At 39.7% G+C, this 21,696-nt stretch overlaps 1 protein-coding gene across 1 annotated transcript; it reads right to left on the bottom strand.

Moving 5' to 3' along the window:
- Positions 1 to 18,907: 18,907 nt before the first annotated feature.
- Positions 18,908 to 19,738, bottom strand: LOC136844742 (formin-2-like). Its single transcript, XM_067113976.1, has one exon. It carries the CDS (start codon positions 19,736 to 19,738, stop codon positions 18,908 to 18,910), a length of 831 nt encoding a protein of 276 aa, XP_066970077.1.
- Between the last annotated feature and the right edge of the window lie 1,958 nt (positions 19,739 to 21,696).

Below are 21,696 nucleotides of genomic sequence, written 5' to 3'. Positions count from 1 at the left end.
GCATACATACTGCCCGCGTTAGTCGGAGGGAAGTTTTACTGCCCCGAATTTTTCTTTGCCTCCCGCGAAGGCTTCGGCATCAGGAGTGACGTCACAGGAAAAGGGTTTGTTCTCGGCGTACGAAAGCTGGGAAAGAGAGAGTAAAAGCTACAGATACTGTGCTGGTCTAAAATGGAAAACTGCAACGTCAGCAAAAATTTCGAAATTGAGATGTGCCACCTATTGGGCTCGTGAAACACTAATACGCAAGTCACTGCAGTTTCAGAATGATTCTTCAGTGCTTTATTTAGGGGGTCGCATTTGCAGTATCTGCAAAATCAGTAGTAAGACGAAGGGTGTGTCTACCATTTTTCTCAGTTTTGTGTTGTTGCAGTCTTCCATTTTAGGGCAGTATAAATTTCATATTCCATTCCATTCCTATAACCTGGGCTAGAACCTGGTATGGTTTACTGAACACCTGCCTTCCCCTGAGATGGTAAGAGATTGTTAATAACCCCTTGTTATAACATTCAGTGGGTGCTACTTTGGCTTGTTATCTACGCGTCGCCTACTCCGAGGAGCTAGTACTAAACATGGCAGAAACTCAACGGGACGCCGTGTTTAGTACCAGCCCCTCGGGGATCCAAGTATTATATACACCCATTTCTATACTGTATGGTCGACAAATTATATTAATGAACGATATCTTTGATCCCCAGGGCTTGTACTATACATGGCATAAGCTCAATGGAACGCCGTGCTTAGTACTAGCCCCTCGGGATCAAAGTACTATATGCACCCATTTCTATATTGTGTGGTCGACAAATTATATTAACAAACGATTTCTTTGATCCTCAAGGGGCTAGTACTGTAACACGGCGTCCCATTGAGCTTCCGCCATGTTGAGTACTAGCACATAGGAGTAGCTGACACGTATAACAAGCCAAAGTAGAACCCAATCAGTGGTAATGATTGTATCTTGAACGTTAATCACAGCAAATTGAATGTAAAGTGAAAGTTGAGATCTGGAAAAACCAAATAAAATTGACCAGCTAAAATTAAACTCTTTAATTAGAATGAGTCATTTAGTGTTTCAGAGGTAATGAGAAATTAAAACTAGTTTTTATGAGGCACGTAAACGCGATGTCAGTTAAGTTTGAAAAGATGGTCCCTTGGAATATAAGCATTTTATTTTGCTTTTCAGATTTTATGTAGTCTTTGAGTCATATATATTATATATATATATATATATATATATATATAATATATATATATATATATATATATATATATATATATATATATATATATATATATATATATTATATACAGTATATATACAGATATGTGTGTGTGTATGTGTGTTTTCCAAAGAACTCTTAGTTCCTCTTGTAATAATGAAAGCAAAATAAGTATTGCCCCAGGAAGAAATTATCGCAATAACTTGAGAATCGGCATCTCAGGAATATAAATTTCATTCCTCCAAGATGAAGACCACCTACCCCACTACCCCCTTCCTCCTCCTAAATTCGGACAGAGTGAATTAGAATGAATTTATCGAAAACAAGATATATATATACATATATATGTATGTATATATATATATATATATATATATATATATATATATATATATATATATATATATATATATATATATCTTCCAGATCTTATTCGTCTCATTAGCTTCGACATTACATGCACACTACTATAATTTTGTTCAAAATTAAAATTAACATTTACACCGCAGTGCTGTCTTATTTAACCTCTCTCTCTCTCTCTCTCTCTCTCTCTCTCTCTCTCTCTCTCTCTCTCTCTCTCTCTCTCTATGATATAAAGTCTTTCAGAATTAAAACTTAACATTTACACCGTTGGGCTGTCTTATTTAACCACCTCTCTCTCTCTCTCTCTCTCTCTCTCTCTCTCTCTCTCTCTCTCTCTCTCTCTCAGTCCCGAAAAACGTGCCTAAGTGGCTGACATTCTGCTGAGCAGGATGTGATTATGATTGACAATGTCAACTCCGACACAAAGGTTGTTCATTAAAACGGGAGACTGTTCCGTATTTCGGGGTTCTGTGCTCAGGGACGAAGGTGAAATAGTATTTTGAATTCTATCTTTTAAATACGAAATAATCTACTTTCCTTTTAAGTTTTTGTAAAAGAAAACTATTGTGCCGGCTTTTGTCTGTCCGTCCGCACTTTATTCTGGCTGCACTTTTTTTGTCCGCACTTTTTTCTGTCCGCACTTTTTTCCTGTCCGCACTTTTGTGTGTCCGCACTTTTTCTGTCCTGTACTTTGTCTGTCCGCACTTTTTTCCTGTCCGCACTTTTTTCTGTCCGCACTTTTTTATTTTCTGTCCGCACTATTTTTTTCTTTTTGTCCAGTTTTCTGTCCAATTTTTCTGTCCGCACTATTTTCTGTCCGCACTTTTTTCTGTCCGCAGTTTTTCTGTCCGCACTTTTTTCTGTCCGCTCTTTTTCTGTCCGTACTTTGTCTGTCCGCCCCTGATCTTAAAAACTCCTGAGGCTAGAGGGCTGCAAATTGGTGTGTTGATCATCCACCCTCCAATCATCAAACAGACCAAATTGCAGCCCTCTAGCCTCTTCAGTAGTTTTTATTTTATTTAAGTTGAAAATTAGCCATAATCGTGCATCTGGCAACGATATAGAATAGGCCACCACCGTGCCGTGGTTAAAGTTTCATGGGCCGCGGTTCACACAGCATTATACCGAGACCACCGAAAGATACAGCTATTTTCGCTGGCCTTGATTATACGCCGTAGCGGCTGTACAGAAAACTCAATTGCGCCGATGAAATTTAGGTACATTTTTTACTTGTTTTTTTCTTTTTGTTTACTGATTTCTTCTTTCTTTATTTTTATCTTCTGATATAATATCTTGTTCCATTTAGGTTTCCTGAAATAATAATAATAATAATATTATCTTGATGATTCAAATAAGACCCTTTGAGGACTTGTTCCAAATGAACTTCATCTTCTGAATAATATAATAATAATAATTTGGGAATAATAATTTAATAATAATAATAATAATTAATAGGTCAGTTGCCCCAGAAATATTTAGTGTTGATGAATTTATGTATAAAAATAATCTTGTTCCATATGTCATAATTAAAAGACTATTTCATCTGAAATAATAATAATAATAATAATATATATATATATAAAGTTGTTATAGAAATAATTAATATTGATGAATTTATGTACAAAAAATATAATCTGGTACATCAGCAATTTTTGTTCCCGTTGGGGTTAGTGACGTCATTGCACCTCACATGGTGCACTGTTGGCATTACTCAAGGTTCTTTGCAGCGTCCCTTCGGCCCCTAGCTGCAACCCCTATCATTCCTTTTACTGTACCTCCGTTCATATTTGTTTCTTCCATTTGACTTTCCTCAACCCTCTCCTAACAAGTTGCTTCATAATGCAACTGCGAGGTTTTCCCCCTGTTACACCTTTCAAACCTCTTACTCTCAGTTTTGATAGATCCCAGTACTTGGCCTTTGTCCCAATGTCACGTTAGTTCCTCGTCGGATGAGTCGGTAGAGTTGTCGTGTAGCACTCTGCTGGGCCCGAGTTCGAGTCTCCGGCCAGCCAATGAAGAATTAGAGGAATTTATTTCTGGTGATAGAAATTCATTTCTCGGTATAATGTGGTTCGGATTCCACAATAAGCTGTAGGTGCCGTTGCTAGGTAACCAATTGGTTCTTAGCCACGTAAAATAAGTCTCATCCTTCGGGCCAGCCCTCTCTAGGAGAGCTGCTAATCAGCTCCTCAGTGGTCTGGTTAAACTAAGGTATACTTCTTCTTTTTCCAACGTCACGTTTTTTTTTATTGTATGTTTTTCAGTGTTCTAAAAGTAATCTATTCCTTGCGACCATTCCGTTGCCATGGAGACGCGAGAGTGTAAATGTTGAAACAAATAATAAAACTGAAATTCGTAAAAGCGCCCGACTTTAGAAATATGTATACCGCGAGATTCGACGCTGTTGTTTTCACAGATTTCAAAATCCCAGAAGACTCATTGTTACCAGGCCGCGACCAATAGAAAGCAGAGGTTTTACACAAAAGACCTCTCTCTCTCTCTCTCTCTCTCTCTCTCTCTCTCTCTCTCTCTCTCTCTCTCTCTCTCTCTCTCTCTGATATGATAAGTCGTTCAGAATTAAAACTTAACATTTACATCATTGGGCTGTCATATTTAAACCTCTCTCTCTCTCTCTCTCTCTCTCTCTCTCTCTCTCTCTCTCTCCAAAAAACCAGAGCCGTGCCATGTAAAGAGCTTAAAACAAGGATCGTACGCGAATTTGAATACGAAAACCGAATTCCTTTTGAAAAACAGACATAAAATGTCATTCCAGTATCAGAACGGAATTCCATGGTTAAAACTGGAATCCAGCACGTAAATAGACTTCCAGGAAGGAAACAGAACTCTAATAGAAAGTCAAAAAGTGAAAGTTCAAAGTAAGAGGGTGTCGACTTTTCTCCTTTGCAAAATTCCAGTACGGAGACATTTCCAAAGTAAAAAAAAAAAATGTTAAAAAAATGCGCCAAAGTTTCTACGGCTCAATTGAGTTTTTTGTACAGCCGCTACAGCGTATAATCAAGGCCACCGAAAATAGATCTGTCTTTCGGTGGCCTCGGTATAATGCTGTATGAGCCGCTGCCCATGAAATTTTAACCACGGCCCCGGTGGTGGCCTATCCTATATCATTGCCAGACGCACGATAATGTTTAACGTTGACCTTAAGTAAGATAGAAACTACCGAGGCTAGAGGGCTGCAATTTGGAATGTTTGATGATTGGAGGGTGGATGACCAACATACCAATTTGCAGCCCTCTAGCCTCAGGAGTTTTTAAGATCTGAGGACTGACAGACAGACGAAGCCATCTCAAAAGTTTTTTTCTACAGAAAACTAAAAAGAATTCTGTTCTGAAAACTGAGTTCGAGTACTGAAACAGAACTGCATTATGGAAAATATTTTATTATTTGTGCCGTCAGTGCACCCTACTCGGTGCACTGTAGGCACTAGTGAAGGTTCTTTGCAGCGTCCCTTCGTCCCCAAGCTGCTACCCCTTTCATTCCTTTTACTGTACCTCCGTTCATATTCTCTTTCTTCCATCATACTTTCCACCCTCTCGTAAGCTCTTCGTTGGGTGAGTCGGTAGAGCTGTGGACTGGCACTCGCTAGACCGGAGTTCGATTCCCCGGCCGGCTGATGAAGAGTTAGAGGAATTTATTTCTGGTGATAGAAATTCATTTCTCGGTATAATGTGGTTCGGATTCCACAGTAAGCTGTAGGTCCCGTTGCTAAGTAACCAATTGGTTCTTAGCCACGTAAAATGAGTGTAATCCTTCGGGCCAGCCCTCTCTAGGAGAGCTGTTAATCAGCTCAGTGGTCTGGTAAAACTAAGGTATACTTAACTTTTTTTCCACCCCCTCGTAACAATTGTTTCAACATGATTTTCAGCGCTGAATGACCTTATAGGTCCCAATGCTTGGCCAGTGTCCTAAATTTTATATTCAGTTTATATTACTTTAATAGTCCAAATATTCTAAAGTAATTCCCATTCGAATTGAGAAACTTGGCATATAAGAGAATTCCAGTATGACTTTCTTTCCCTGAATCAGTTATGATTCAAAAGTTTTGAGTTCCAGTGTAAAACGGCGTTCCAGTATTCCAGTATGACCACAGAATTAAAGTGTTAAAACACAGAATTCCAGTGGAAACAGAGTTCGGATATTAAAAAAGAGAATTTATATATATATATATATATATATATATATATATATATATATATATATATATATATATATATATATATATATATATATCACACATTATTACCAAGTCAATGGTGAAAAATATGAAACAGGGTGTAGGTCTGACCGGTTTTCGACTTTATTTCCAAGTCAATGGCTTGGAAATAAAGTCGAAACCGGTCAAGACCTACACCCTGTTTCATATGTTTCACCTGTGGTAATGTGTGATAAATGAATCACGTACAAAAGTGATCATAATCATATATATATATATATATATATATATATATATATATATATATATATATATATATATATATATATATATATATATATATTATTTATTTATATATTTATATATAAAGGAAACATAATCCTGAGTTGAAAACAGTCTTCCATGACTTGAAATCAGAAGCAAAGAATTCCACCAGGAACAACATTCCGGAAATAAAAAAAAAAAAAAGCACCTTTACAGAAACATCCTTCGTAGAACCCTGACACTCTCTGTGGGTTTTAATTAAACCGGTAATGGGTCTCGCACCTCTTATCTCTCACCTCTTTAGAGATAAAAGGGTTCTCTCGTCTCTCTACGAAGAGTTAATGGGAGAGATGTCAGCTCTAATTTGACGTGAGTCTTCGACAAAGGAACGCGGTTAATGGGGTCTGCGTCGGGGTGTAAATGATTGAAAATCCTGACGTCTGTTCGTTGATTAACATGGCAAATTACAGCTTGGTTTTTAGTTTTCTGTAAAAGCCTCAGATGGCTATATTTGTCCGTCCGCACTTTTTCTAGGGTTAAATGTTGATCATCCACCTCCAATCCATGATCGTGGTTTTTACTTTATTTAAGGTTAAAGTTAGCCATGATCGTGCTTCTGGCAACGATATAGGCCAGGCCACCACCGAGCCGTGGTTAAAGTATCATGGGCCGCGGCTCATACAGCATTATACCTAGGCTACCGAAAGATAGATCTGTTTTCGGTGGCCTTGATTATACGTTGTAGGCGCTGTACAGAAAACTCGATTGCGCCGAAGAAACTTCGGAGCATGTTTTACTTGTTTCATTTGATCTTTTCTGGATTCAAGGCTTTCTGCCGACGGGATTATCCGAAAAATATGAAGAAATCGAACGGTTAAGAGCGCATTGTGGCTGTTACATTCTCTCTCTCTCTCTCTCTCTCTCTCTCTCTCTCTCTCTCTCTCTCTCTCTCTCTATATATATATATATATATATATATATATATATATATATATATATATATATATATATATATATATATATATATATATATATATATATATATATATATATATATTTATATATATATATATATATATTATATATATATATATAGCCTCAATTTACTGAGGTTCCCCAGCCTGAAAATTCAACAGATTATTCATCTGGACCGTCCCGGGCCTGATGAATCTCCGTCGTTGCCAGGCAGCCAGAATTAACCCTTTCCTCCCATATTAAAAAAAAGTGGCGTGGTCTGTGTGGGCGCATTTTCTCCACTGCGAATATCCCCTTCATAAACCCTTTCCCTCAAAATCTCTCTTGCACTCCTTCAAAATGAAAATCAAAATCATATTTTATCAGGAATGGCCCTAAACGTCGCGACTTATTCTTCTTCTTAGTTACAATTCTTAATAAATATTATAGAAGGAATGTAGCTCTTAAGACGAAATGGAATGGAATGGAATATAAGGTTTAGGCCAAAAGGCCCAGCAAACGCTGGGACATCTGAGGTCATTCAGCGCTGAATGGGAAATTGAGAGAAAAGGAGGTCTGGAAGGTGTAACAGGAGGAAAGCCTCGCAGTTGAACTGTGAAACAGCTGTCAGGAGAAAGTTGAGGAAAGTAAGATGGAAGAAAGAGAATATGAACGGAGGTACAGTAAAAGGAATGGAAGGGGTGGCAGCCACGGGCCCTAAAGGACGCTGCAAAAGAACCTTAAGTAATGCCTGCAGTTTACCGCTTGTGGTGCGCTGACGGTACTACCCTCCTACTGGGAAGACGAAATAGAGATACAATCTTATTTTTGGTATTTGCCTTTCGGTCGTGTGTGGAATTATGGTATTTTTTTCTATTAATAAAGTTTGTAACTTTTCTGTTCAAGTGGCAATTTGGGCAATAAACCGTAATGCCATCGACATTGACGGGAGAAAAGTTCTGGGTTCGTTTGCCTGGAAGATATGTTGGAACTTCCAGGGGCTGGGCATTGACTCACACACACACACACACACACACATATATATATATATATATATATATATATATATATATATATTTATATATATATATATATATATATATATATATATATATATATATATATATATATATATATATATATATATATATATATAAACATGCAAGTTATTTGTTTAGGGAAGAACATGTCCGGTATAAGGTTTTATTGTCTTGACTGAAGTTAGTTATTCTCTCTCTCTCTCTCTCTCTCTTCTCTCTCTCTCTCTCTCTCTCTCTCTCTCTCTCTCTCTCTCTCTCTCTCTCTGTTTGTGTGTGTGTAGCTTTCTTCTCATTCGTTTACGATTTGTGTTTCTGCAGTCCTCTTAAATATTTCACTATGTATACTTTCTTAATTCCCTTTTGTCCTTCGTATTTCTGCATTAGAAGGATAGTCACTACCTTTCCAAGAGGCTTCTTGGAGGAGCTTGGTGCCCTGGCAAAGAATTGATTATAATAGACTGGTCTTTTTCTCTCAGTAAACCTTCAGCCAAATTCTCGCGTCTGCAAAACTTACTTTATGCATTTTAGACCGTTGCTCCGTAGCTGGATTGTCATCACTTTTTTCCTTCAGCTTTCAGTTCAGTGACCTTTGATTGGGTTATCAGCAGGTTTTTTAGTTTCCTGAAAAAAAACTATTGTCCCTGCTTTGTCTGTCCGTCCGCACTTTTTTTCTGTTCGCCCTCAAATTCTAAAAACTACTGAGACTAGAGGGCTGCAAATTGGTATGTTGATCATCCACCCTCCAATCATCAAACATACCAAATTGCAGCCCTCTAGCTTCAGCAGTTTTTATTTTATTTAAGGTTAAAGTTAGCCATAATCGTGCGTCTGGCAACAATATAGGCCAGCCCATCACCAGGCGGTGGTTAAAGTTTCATGGACCGCGGCTCATACAGCATTATACCGAGACAGCTGAAAGATAGATCTATTTTCAGTGGCCTTGATTATACGCCGTAGCGGCTGTACAGAAAACTCGATGCCGCCGAAGAAACTTCGGCGCATATTTTACTTGTTAAAGTTCTTTTTAGGTCAGTGAGCTATTTTTGGGTCATCTGCACATTCAGCAAATTTTTAGGTTTTTTTAATTCAGTGACCCCCCCTGACTAGGTCACCAGCTTTTAATTATATATTTTAGTGTAATGACCTGTTCCTCGGTCTTCAGAATATTTTAATTGTATTTTCAGTTCCGGAAAAGAGGGTACTAAGAGGAAAATAGGATCTTGGGAGGAAGTGCCGACCTTGGCCAGGAAAGGAATCCCAAGAGGGAAGAAAAATTGTACCAGGAAAAGAGGAGTTCATTGTAGGAAAGGGAATCTTCTTAAGAGGACAGCGGCCTCTTGAGAGGGAATGGGATCCTGACTTAGAGCGTTTTATTGGGTCTTAGGAGCAGAATGGAATCCCAAGAGGAAAATTAGACCTTATTAGAAAAAGGATATCTTGAGGGGACCACAAGAGATCAAAAAAAAAAAAATAAAAATAAAACATGCGCCGAAGAAACGAGTTTTCTGTACAGCAGCTACAGCATTTTATCAAGGCCACGGAAAACAGATCTATCTTTTGTTGGTCTCGGTATAATGCTGTTTGAGCCACGGCCCATGAGATTTTAACCACGCCCGGTTGTGGGCTGGCCTATAGCGTTGCCAGACGCTCGATTATGGCTAACTTTAACCTTAAATAAAATAAAAACTACTGAGGAGGCTAGAGGGCTGCAATTTGGTATGTTTGATGACTGGAGGGTGGATGATCAACATACCAATTTGCAGCCCTCTAGCCTAAATAGTTTTTAAGATCTGAGGCCGGACAGGAAAAAAAAAGTGCGGACGGACAGACAAAGCCGGCACAACAGCTTTCTTTTACAGAAAACTAAAAAGGATATCTTGAGGGGACCACAAGAGACGAAAAAGAAATTGTATTTCCAGCCAACTGGAAATGAAGAAATGAAAATGGCCCAAGAGATGAATAACGATGGAGGAGATGAATGAATGTTTTTTTCTCTCTCAACGGAATGGGAAAAGACGAAAGGGAGATTCAGAGATAAAAAAAAAAACTAATCTGATGTCTGGTGGACGCGGGAGAGATAAATGAAGATGATTGGGACGTCAGTTCCCGAATGTGGCAAAGACAGAAATACTGGATGTTTGTATGTTTTCTTAAGCCCCCCAGTTCTTCGCTGGGTGAGCGGGTTCCGTTCTCAGCTACCACTCTGATGGTCGCGAGTTCGAATCTCCGACCGGCCGGTGAAGAACAAGAGAAATTTGTTTCTGGTGATAGAAATTCATTTCTCGCTATAATGTGGTTCGGATTCCACAATAAGCTGTAGGTTTTCTAGGTAACCAATTGGTTCTTAGCCACGTAAAATCAATCAAATCCTTCAGGCCAGCCCCAGGAGAGCTGTTAATCAGCTCAGTGGTCTGGTTAAACTAAGATATATGGGCCCCAAGAAATATATTACAGTAAATACGATGGGATAAGAAACAAGTAAAAAATGCGCCGAAGAAACTTCTGCGCAATCGAGTTTTCTGTACAGTCGCTACAGCGTATAATCAAGGCCACCGAAAATAGATCTATCTTTCGGTGGTCTCGGTATATTGCTGTATCAGCCACGACCCATGAATTTAACCACGGCCCTGTGGTGGCCCATCCTATATCGTTGCTAGAAGCACGATTATGACTGACTTTAACCTTAAATAAAATAAAACCCACTGAGACTACAGGGCTGCAATTTGGTATGTTTGATGACTGGAGGGTGGATGACCAACATACCGATTTGCAGCCCTCTAGCCTCGGCAGTTTTTAAGATCTGAGGGCGGACAGAAAAAGTGCGGACGGACAGACAAAGCCGGCACAGAAAAAAAAAAAACTGAAAATCATTTTAAATAGTGTGAATGAGATGTTGAGGCCAGAAATTAGCAAGACGGTGTGTTGAGACGAATATGCAACACTAATGATCCCAGGAAAGAGTAAAATCTCACCTCAGAAAGATTTCATTTAGACCAAAGTAAAGATTCAAGGAGAGTAATGGATTTCAGTGTTCTCATTCTTACGTCGTAGACTTCCGGGCCTTATTTGAACCCACTGCCAATTCAACCACACTACTGCATCCCTTGCAAGAGTTGGAATTGGTGAAACAAAACAATCTGGAATGGATTGTAATATTAAAATTTCAGGCCCAAGGCCAAGCGGTGGGACCTGTGAGATCATTCATCGTTGAAAGGGAAATTGAGAGTAAAGAGGTTTGAAAGGTGTAACAGGAGGAAAACAAGCTGTTAGGAGAGGTTTGAGGAAAGTAAGATGGAAGAAAGAGGATATGAACGGAGGTACAGTTGGTGTAAAAGTAAAATAGATAAATTTTGTGGGAAGGAAATGAGATTATTAGCGATAACTGATCTTAAATTTCAGACTACAAAAGTTAACAATCTGGAATATTTAGGGAACATAGTGAGCGTGAAATGATTCTGGGAAGAAATGTTTGAAAAGAGAATTGAATGACATTAGTAAGACAACTCCAGAGAGAGGATACGTTTGAGTCAAATGAAAAACTGTGAATGATCAAAGATTTGGAAATAGAAAATTGACTTATTTTACGTAGATAGAAATTAAAAATAAAAACATTACTAAACTTATTTCAAAATAGAAATCTGACTTATTCTACGTAGATATATATAAAAAATTAAAATATTGCGTAAATATATTTCGAAATAGAAATTTTACTTATTTTACGAAGATATAAATAAAAAATGAAAATATTGCGTAAATATATTTCAAAATAGACATTTTACTTATCTTACGTAGATATAAATAAAAAATTAAAATATTACGTAAACATATTTCGAAATAGAAATTTTACTTGTTTTACGTAGATATAAATGAAAAATGAAAAATTTACGTAATGTGATTTGACAACAAAAGTTATTTTATATAATATATACCTATTTTCCATAAACACAATTGAGCTGAGGGTTGAATAACAATAGATAGCAGCTCAAGTCTTACCGGAAATAACTGACAAGATTAAAAATAGTCGAACCTACGCAACATGAAAAACAAAAGACGCACCAGATGCGCAGACGCATTTTGTGGGAGAAACAGAGTCCGTATCTCTTATGGGAATAAGTGAATGGGACGCAGCCATTGACAGGCCAAGGGAAGAAATATTAGTCTCTTCCTCCCATTGTAGGCTGGAGAGGTATAAACTCCCTCTATCCGTCTATCGGTTCCTCTTCCTGTTGTTTTAGAGCCGGAATCGATACCCGGTTTCGGATGAGAGCCATTTTGACAGAAGAAGAAGGAGGAGAAGTCCCAAGATTAAACCGCTTTGTGTTCGGGAGATATAACAGCAGCGGCGGCAATGCAATGGGTTTCCAGCCTCTCTCTCTCTCTCTCTCTCTCTCTCTCTCTCTCTCTCTCTCTCTCTCTCTCTCTCTCTCTCTCAGGGGGCGGGGAAGAGAGAGAGAGAGAGAGAGGGAGGCTGGCTCCTGAAGGTGTTAAGTCCATCGGCTCCCAGCAAGTGTTATGGCATGAGGTTGCTAGCCCCATACACTTTTCACCCCTGAATGCGACCCACCCACGACAGTCTTGTAATAACTATGTACCCATAAATCCGCTTTCTGTTCTTAGTGTCATAAATCCGCTTTCTGTTCTTAGTGTCAGGGGCTAGACTAACCTCAACTGAAGCTTCTTTCATTAGACCTACATTCGTGTTCTCGCTGTCGTTTGCGTCTCTTAACTTAAACCTGACGCTTTTTTATAACTAAAGGTATAAAAGTTTCCCTCGAGTGCAAACTTATGCGAATATAATGCACGTTTCCATTCTTTCCAAGATGAATTATGCAAATCCCTGCGTCTTCAAAGGTAGGATTCCCGGGCTCCGCCTCTCTGCGCGCGCGCTCTTCTGCGCATGCGCAGCATTTAAAATTAGCACGTCTTGCCATTTTCAGTAAAATCACAACAAATAAATGTAATTTAGCGCCACAATTGGCATTTTAATGACGCGGAAGTGAGACTATAAATTATATTTTCACTTTCGATGGCGTAATAAGCCAAGCAAAAGCTAAAAATGGATAAATAAAGAAAAAGTGATGCGTTAATTTATGAACTTTTCGCTTCCTAACATCTGACAGCACTTTGGCTCACGAGCCTTTGCCCAGAAAATTTCCGGCGTAATTGGATTCATTAAGCTGCATTATTTTCCCCCCCTCGTAATTTCAAAGTAATTATTACAGCCTTTAAGAGTGGGAAAAACTTTTTACTCCTCCGTGCTTAGTCATCTTTAATCTCTCTCTCTCTCTCTCTCTCTCTCTCTCTCTCTCTCTCTCTCTCTCTCTCTCTCTCTCTCTCTCTCTCGGGGATGAAAGTAAAAGCAAGTAAAAAATGCGCCGAAGTTTCTTCGGCGCAATCGAGTTTTCTGTACAGCCGCTACGGCGTATAATCAAGGCCACCGAAAATAGATCTGTTTTTCGATGGTCTCGGTATAATGCTGTATGAACCGCGGCCCATTAAACGTTAACAACAGCCCGGTGGTGGCCTATCCTTTATCGGTGCCTGAACCACGATTATGGCTAACTTTAAGCTTAAATAGAATAAAAACTACTGAGGCTAGAGGGCTGCAATTTGGTATGCTTGATGATTGGAGGGTGGATGATCTACATACCCATTTGCAGCCCTCTAGTCTCAGTAGTTTTTAGGATCTGAGGGCGGACAGAAAAAGTGCGGACGGACAGACAAAGCCGGCACAATAGTTTTCTTTTACAGAAAACTAAAACTAAGAACGCAAGATTTAACTCTGACTAAATATGACAAGAGAGAATTTGAACGCAGCCGAGTGGAAGGTTGGTAGCATAATGACGTTCAGACACACACTATTAGGCTAATAGGGTGGCCGGTAATAAAGTCACGGGAAAAAAGAGGCACAATTTTGACTAGGGAAAAAAGTCAACTTTGGCTAGGGAAAAAGTCACAATTTTGGCTAGGGAAAAAATGTCACAATTTTGGCTAGGGAAAAGTCAAGTTTGGCTAGGGAAAAAAGTCACAATTTTGGCTAGGAAAAGAAGTCACAGAAAAAAGTCACTACTTTGACTGGGAAAAAGTCACAACTTTGACCAGGGGAAAAAGTCACAACTTTGGCTAGGGAAAAAGTCACAATTTTGGCTAAGGAAAAGAAGTCACCGGAAAAAAAGTCACAACTTTGACTAGGGGAAAGTCACAACTTTGTCTAGGGAAAAAAAAGTCAATTTTGTCTAGGGAAAAAAGTCACAACTTTGACTAGGGAAAAAAGTCACAACTTTGGCTAGGGAAAAAAGTCACAATTTTGGCTAAGGAAAAAAGTCACAAGGGGAAAAAAGTCACATTAATTTACAGTCTTTCGTTTATGCTCATACGGTCATCCCCAACGGGCTAGTACTAAACACGCCGCGAAGGTGGGTACATACCGGGTTAAAACTCCTGGCCGTCACTATCTAGGAAAAAATAATGTGACTTTTTTCCCTGTGACTTTTTTTCCTGTGACCTTTTTCTGTGGTTTTTTTTCTGTGAATTTTTCCTGTGAGCGTGGTGCACTGTAGGCATTACTTAAGGGTACTTGCAGCGTCCCTTCGGCCCCCAGCTGCAACCTCTTTCATTCCTTTTACTGTACCTCCGTTCATATTCTCTTTCTTCCATCTTACTTTCCTCAACCCTCTCCTAACAGTTGTTTCACAGTGCAACTGCAAGAGGTTTTCCTCCTGTTACGCCTTTCAAACCTTTTACTCCCAATTTCCCTTTTAGTGCTAAATTACCTCATAGTTCCCAGCGCTTGGCCTAAATTCCATACTGCAATGTACAACGGTTCCCTTACACCAAGTCTGACTGAGACAGATGACAGGGTATAGGCGTAACAGACTGAATGAAAAGTCATAAACATAACAGACTATGTCGGTATACGTTTCAATAGGGTCCTCACCTTCCGAGTCTATTTTTGGGAAGCCCCGCCCCCCCCCTTGTTATCAGCCCACGTTTCGGTCTATTAAAACAGCTCGGGGGAATAATTGCAACAAAAGGATCCTCTCTTCATTTCGTCTGCCACGTTCTTTTCATCTCGTCCAAAGCCACCAACTTTAAGAAGGAGATACCTTTTGGCTGGAAACAAAAGAGGGAGACTTTGCGTATGAAGATAATAGGAGGTTGGAACTCGATCCTCGTAACAAAGACAATGCCGCTTTCCTCTCTCTCTCTCTCTCTCTCTCTCTCTCTCTTCACAAACTTTCATTTTAACCTTTCTCGGTCACTCGTACACAAACACATTGTATTTAATTGTAAACCCTCATCTCTCTCTCTCTCTCTCTCTCTCTCTCTCTCTCTCTCTCTCTCTCTCTCTCTCTCTCTCTCTCTCTCTCTCACACACACATACACAAACTTGATTTTAATCTTCCTTCACAAACTTTCATTTTAAACTTTCTCGCTCACTCATACACAAACACGTTGTATTTCATTTTAAATCCTCTCTCTCTCTCTCTCTCTCTCTCTCTCTCTCTCTCTCTCTCTCTCTCTCTCTCTCTCTCTCTCTCTCTCTCGTGGGGCTTTTGTGCTGATATCGATAAAGATTCCGAGCAAAATGCAACGCCGAAAATGGTGCTTGATGTTCGCCGGCGAATTTATTTTCCTGGGAACTAAAAGTTTTCTGATTAAACTGTCTCTGCGACTTGAGTTGGACTTTATAAAACGAAACTTCTAAAGACTTCTGTCTTAGCAAGGGTTTTTCTCCCTCCTCCTCCTCCTCCTCCTCCTCCTCCTCCTCCTCTCATTTCTGAAGGCTTTTCAACATTGGCTATGGGAGAGAGAGATTGTGAGAGAGAGTGAGGATTTAAATTGAAATACAATGTGTTTGTGTGTGACTGGGAAAGACTAAAATGAAAGTTTGTGAAGAGAGATTAAAATGAAGTTTGTGTGTGTGTGTGTGTGTGTGTGTGTGAGAGAGAGAGAGAGAGAGAGAGAGAGAGAGAGAGAGAGAGAGAGAGAGAGAGAGAGAACATGAGTGGGGAGGAACACAATAGAGATGTCACTTATCTTAAAAAATAACACGTTTACATATATATATATATATAATCATGAAGCTACAAATGTCGTTTAATATCAAATTCACGCTACCTCGAGAGTATCTCCGATGGAGAATTATCACTTCGGTGATAATTCTCCATCGGAGATACTCTCGAGGTAGACTCCAGTGAATTTGATATTAAACGACATTTGTAGCTTCATGATTGTATATAAATCACGATGTGATAAAAATTTGTAGCTTCATATATATATATATATGTGTGTGTGTGTGTACAAATATGTATTATTTTTTAGAAGATAATAAGAAAAATTATATTATATATATATATATATATATATATATATATATATATATATATATATATATATATATATATATATATATATATATATATATATATATACACATAATTTTTCATTCTTATGTTTTTCCTAACATATTACACTACTTCCTCTCTCTTTTCCTAGTTTCCACTTGGCCTGGGCTAGGCACGGACAGTAGACTGTATATCCAACTGACCCTCAGATAAAAATAACATTTTTTAAATGTTCCCAAACGCCAAGATAGTTTTGTGCCATTCGACGTAAAGGAATTATTGAATTAATTTAGTCTAGACGAAATAAAACGTATAAGAATATAGATATTTTCTCTAAAACTGGAGGGTGAAGGTACCAACTAGATAAATATTTGGTAGCTCTTCGTTGGGTGAGTCGGTAGAGCTGCGGACTGTCACTCGATGGGCCGGAGTCCAATTCCCCGGCCGGCTGATGAAGAGTTAGAATAATTTATTTCTGGTGATAGAAATTCATTTCTCGCTATAATGTGGTTCGGATTCCACAATAAGCTGTAGGTCCCGTGGTCTGGTAAAACTAAGGTATACTTAACTTTGGGAGGCCTGAAAACAAGACATATATTTGTGAAGACAATTTATCAATCAATTTATAGTCAACCGTGGCTTATGTTAATACGAGTAGATGAACAAGAAATATATTTTGGGCAAGCAAAGTAAGAGTTACGGCATTCGTTATTATTAAAAATATCTTAATATCACTTTATCGTTCATAGTCGATACACGTCATGAAAAAAATTGGCCAAGATGGACACCCCTGCTACAACTTCCTGCATCGAAAGGAGAGACCGCATACTATCTGTCGAGTTGCCATTCAAAATACAATTTGCCCACGATCAATACATACTCCGTTGCAAACACCAAATCTCTCTCCCTCCTCCCCCAGCTCCCCCCCACAAGGCAATATCCTACCTTAAGAGAGCTGTCAAATCTTCCAACTCAGCCGAGTTGAAGGAAGTTTTAAACATGTATTGATCGCATACCGGAGGTGGTAACAGCATCGTATGTCTGGCCTGACGGGCTACGCTCCTGCTGCCAAGTAGTGCCACGATTGGGGAGCTTGGCAGTAAGACTATTTGGCAAACAGTGCCACGAATGGGGAGCTTGGCAGTAAGACTATTTGGCAGACTATTTGGCAAATTGTGCCACTAATGGAGAACACAGTAAGACTGTGTTAGTAGATGACATTCCTTGTAGATGATATCCCTTGGGCTTACTACCGAACTAAACTACCAATCAATCAAGACTATATTCTTTAATTAAGACTGTATTCTGTAATCCAACAGAGGATCTGAATATTCCATATTCAGCCCCCAAATCGTACACAGAGGGTGGAAAACCTGAGCCAAAAACTTTGGCCGAAAAAGTAACGAAAAGTGAAAAAGTAGCTTGGACGAATTTCTGCAAGCGATCCCTTTCAGATATCTTACTTGTTCTGTCGTATTCTTAAAGAAGACCCAGGCTGAGAGACTGACTACTTAAGTACAATAAGCATGTCCTTACCAGGTAACTATGCCGGTTTAAAAATTACGCTCCTTTGACCCGTGAAAAGAGTATTTTTACTTTTCAAGAATCTTTCCACACGCTCCCGCTTCATTCGTGAATTTCCCCTGTGCAGAAATTTACAGTATATTGACAGCTTCATATACCTACACTGAAGGCTCATCAGCAGCTCGTTCAACACCTCAACACGTATTGGCTTCATTCACCTCCATCTTGCACGCACTCGATCGATCCCTGGATGAAGAAGGGACCCTTATTCACAGTACCTATTGCACTACTTTTATGAGGCCGATCTTAGGCTTACTCTACTCTCTTCTAGTGCTACATTGGTACTCAGATGTTGACATTTTTCCCAACCCGTAATCCTCCGTTCTTCCCATATGACCGAACCATCTCAAAACTTACTGATCTAATACATTTAGGAGACTCATGCAACGTATCAACGAGAAATATTTAGCATTCACGGTTACCAGCGCAATAATTTTATGAGAATGATTACTAGATTTCATTAGTACGTAATACACAGACTTATCATTAATAATCGCGATAATTGAAATCCCTTCAACTGCATCAATATTCATAACTGAGTATTTTTCGCCTCTTCAATCAGGTAAATTATTATTTTTGGGGGGGGATAAGTAGTGTTGGCAGTGCACCTCACAAGGTGTACTGTAGGAATTACTTAAGTTCTTAGCAGCGTCCCTTCCTTAGGCCCTTAGCTGCATGCCCTTTTCAGTCCTTTTACCGTACCTCCGTTCATGTTCTCTTTCCTCCATCTTACTTTCCTCAACCTTTCCCCTAACAGTTGTCTCATAGTGCAACTGCAAAAGGTTTTATTCCCGTTACGCCTTCAAGACCTCTTTACTGATTAAACAGAAAACGGAATTCGACGCAACGACGCCAGTTTCCTAAACAGAGCATTGAAGTTGGTGTCCATTACCGACGCAACTGTCGTTTTCTCTGGCGTCACAAAGTTGATGACAGCGATCACGCGCGTCGAATGCGTCAGCTTCATGCGTCGTACTTTCCCATTACCGGTGGAACAGGCGCAATTCCCATTAGCGGCAGAATAGGTGCAATTCCCATTAGCTGCAGAATGGGTGCAATTCCCATTAGCGGCAGAATGGGTGCAATTCCCATTAGCGGCAGAATAGGTGCAATTCCAATTAGCGGCAGAATAGGTGCTATTCCCATTAGTGGCGGAATAGGTGCAATTCCCATTAGCGGCGGAATAGGTGCAATTCCCATCAGCGGTGGAATAGGTGCAATTCCCATCAGCGGCAGAATAGGTGCAATTCCCATCAGCGGCGGAATAGGTGCAATTTCCATTAGCGGTGGAATAGGTGCAATTCCCATTAGCGGCGGAATAGGTGCAATTCCCATTAGCGGCAGAATAGGTGCAATTCCCATTAGCGGCGGAATAGGTGCAATTCCCATTAGCGGCGGAATAGGTGCAATTCCCATTAGCGGCGGAACAGGTGCAATTCCCATCAGCGGCAGAATAGGTGCAATCCCCATCAGCGGCAGAATAGGTGCAATTCCCATCAGCGGCAGAATAGGTGCAATTCCCATTAGCAGCAGAATAGGTGCAATTCCCATCAGCGGCGGAATAGGTGCAATTCCCATTAGCGGCAGAATAGGTGCAATTCCCATTAGCGGCAGAATAGGTGCAATCCCCATCAGCGGCAGAATAGGTGCAATTCCCATCAGCGGCGGAATAGGTGCAATTCCCATCAGCGGCGGAATAGGTGCAATTTCCATTAGCGGCGGAATAGGTGCAATTCCCATTAGCAGCGGAATAGGTGCAGTTCCCATCAGCGGCAGAACAGGTGCAATTCCCATTAGTGGCGGAATAGGTGCAATTCGTATCACCGGCAGAATAGTGCAATTCCCATTAGCAGCGGAATAGGTGCAATTCCCATTAGTGGCAGAATAGGTGCAATTCCCATTACTGGCGGAATAGGTGCAATTCCCATTACTGGCGGAATAGGTGCAATTCCCATTACCGGTGGAATAGGTGCTTTGTGTGTTGTTTACAGTTCTCTACAGACGCTTACGTACCTACTTTCCATTTCAGGGACCGCAACTCATCGTTTATCTCAAATATCTTTCAAACTAATTATTTGATCGGAATGGTACTTTGACGCAGTGTACAAGACACCTCCCGCTAATTTTTGGTAATGTAGTGCATTCTCAAATGGTGTTAGTTAAGGCGTTTACTCTTGACTTTTAAAGGCAATGTCGCATGACTCAGCAGGACTACTAATCTAAGCAATCGAACGTCCGCTATCCCCCAGTAGACAGAAGGGGGGGGTGGAGATGGGAGGCCAGGAAAGTGGGTTGAGGGAGGGATGAGGCGGGGAAGGGAGAGGGAGGGACGTAATGGGGATAAAGGACCTTGGAATGCACAGTTTGGCGATGCTTGGCAACACCATGTAAGTCGAGAGTAAATGCCTTAACTAAAGCCATTTGACAAATGTACTCTATTACCAAAAATTAGCGGGAGGTGTTTTGTACACAGTATCAAAGTACCATTTCGATCAAATAATTTGTTTGGAAGATATTTGAGAAAAACGATGACTTTTTCTGTCCGCACTTTATTCTGACCGCCCTCAGATCTTGAAAACTACTGAGGCTAGAGGGCTGAAAATTGGCATGTTGATCATCCACCCTCCAATCGTCAAACATACCAAATTGCAGCCCTCTAGCCTCCTCAGTAGTTTTTCTTTTATTTAAGATTAAAGTTAGCCACGATCGTGCTTCTGGCAGCGATATAGGATAGGCCACCAGCTGGCCGTGGTTAAAGTTTCATGGGCAGCGGCTCATACAGCATTATGCCGAGACCACCGAAAGATAGTTCTATTTTCGGTGGCCTTGATTATACGCTGCAGCGGCTGTACAGAAAACTCGATGCGTTTGTTACTTGGTTTTTTTTATTATTATTATTATTGAAGCGAAGGGAGCGTAAAGTATACTTCCGGGAAAAAGTTCAAAATGATTAAAAAAAATGTCTCCACTTTTCCGCGCAGTAAATTATGGAAATATATTTAGTTATGCAAATGTATTTTCGTCCACTTTCCAGGAAGCTAGGCAGGGTTACTCCGAATATTTTAAATATATATCCTTGCCAAATATCTTTATGCTGCCGCCATTTTGAACCAGCAAATATCCTTGCCAAATATCTTTATGCTGCCGCCATTTTGAACCAGCAATGCGAGCAATTTGGTCAAGTTAATTCCCGAGAATTAGTGTGAATTGCGACCAGGTCAGTGAATTGCATGGAAGAAATTGGTATGCAAACATTCAAACATTTTAGCAATGCGAGATTTACTTTCAAATTGTCCTTTTAGTTTCCTATACAAGAAAATTACTGAGACGGCTATTTGTCTGTCCGTCCGCACTTTTTCTGCCCGCCCTCAGATCTTCAAAAACTGCTGAGGCTAGAGGGCTGCAAATTGGTATGTTGATCATCCACCCTCCAATCATCAAACATACCAAATTACAGCCCTCTAGCCTCAGTAGTAGTTATTTTATTTAAGGTTAAAGTTAGCTAGGATCTTCCGTTTGGCACGGTATAGGTGCCAAAAACACAGGCCACCACCGGGTCGTGGCTGAAAGGTTTTTCAGCCACTTTTTCCAGCATTATAATGATTTTAATGTTTTATTATTATTATTATTATTATTATTATTATTATTATTATTATTATTATTATTATTATTATTTCTTGAGTATATTTATTGAACTTCCATTTGGTCAGTTTCACTGCGCATGCGTGGAATGTTTTTCTTCTTAAAAAAAT

The sequence above is a fragment of the Macrobrachium rosenbergii genome, chromosome 13, assembly GCF_040412425.1.
Source record: "Macrobrachium rosenbergii isolate ZJJX-2024 chromosome 13, ASM4041242v1, whole genome shotgun sequence".
NCBI lineage: Eukaryota > Metazoa > Arthropoda > Malacostraca > Decapoda > Palaemonidae > Macrobrachium > Macrobrachium rosenbergii.
This window is presented reverse-complemented; position numbering and strand designations above follow the sequence as displayed.

Excerpts from the sequence above, each read along its gene's own strand:
- LOC136844742 (XM_067113976.1), bottom strand. The coding sequence starts at position 19,738 with ATGGGAATTGCACCTGTTCTGCCGCTGATGGGAACTGCACCTATTCCG.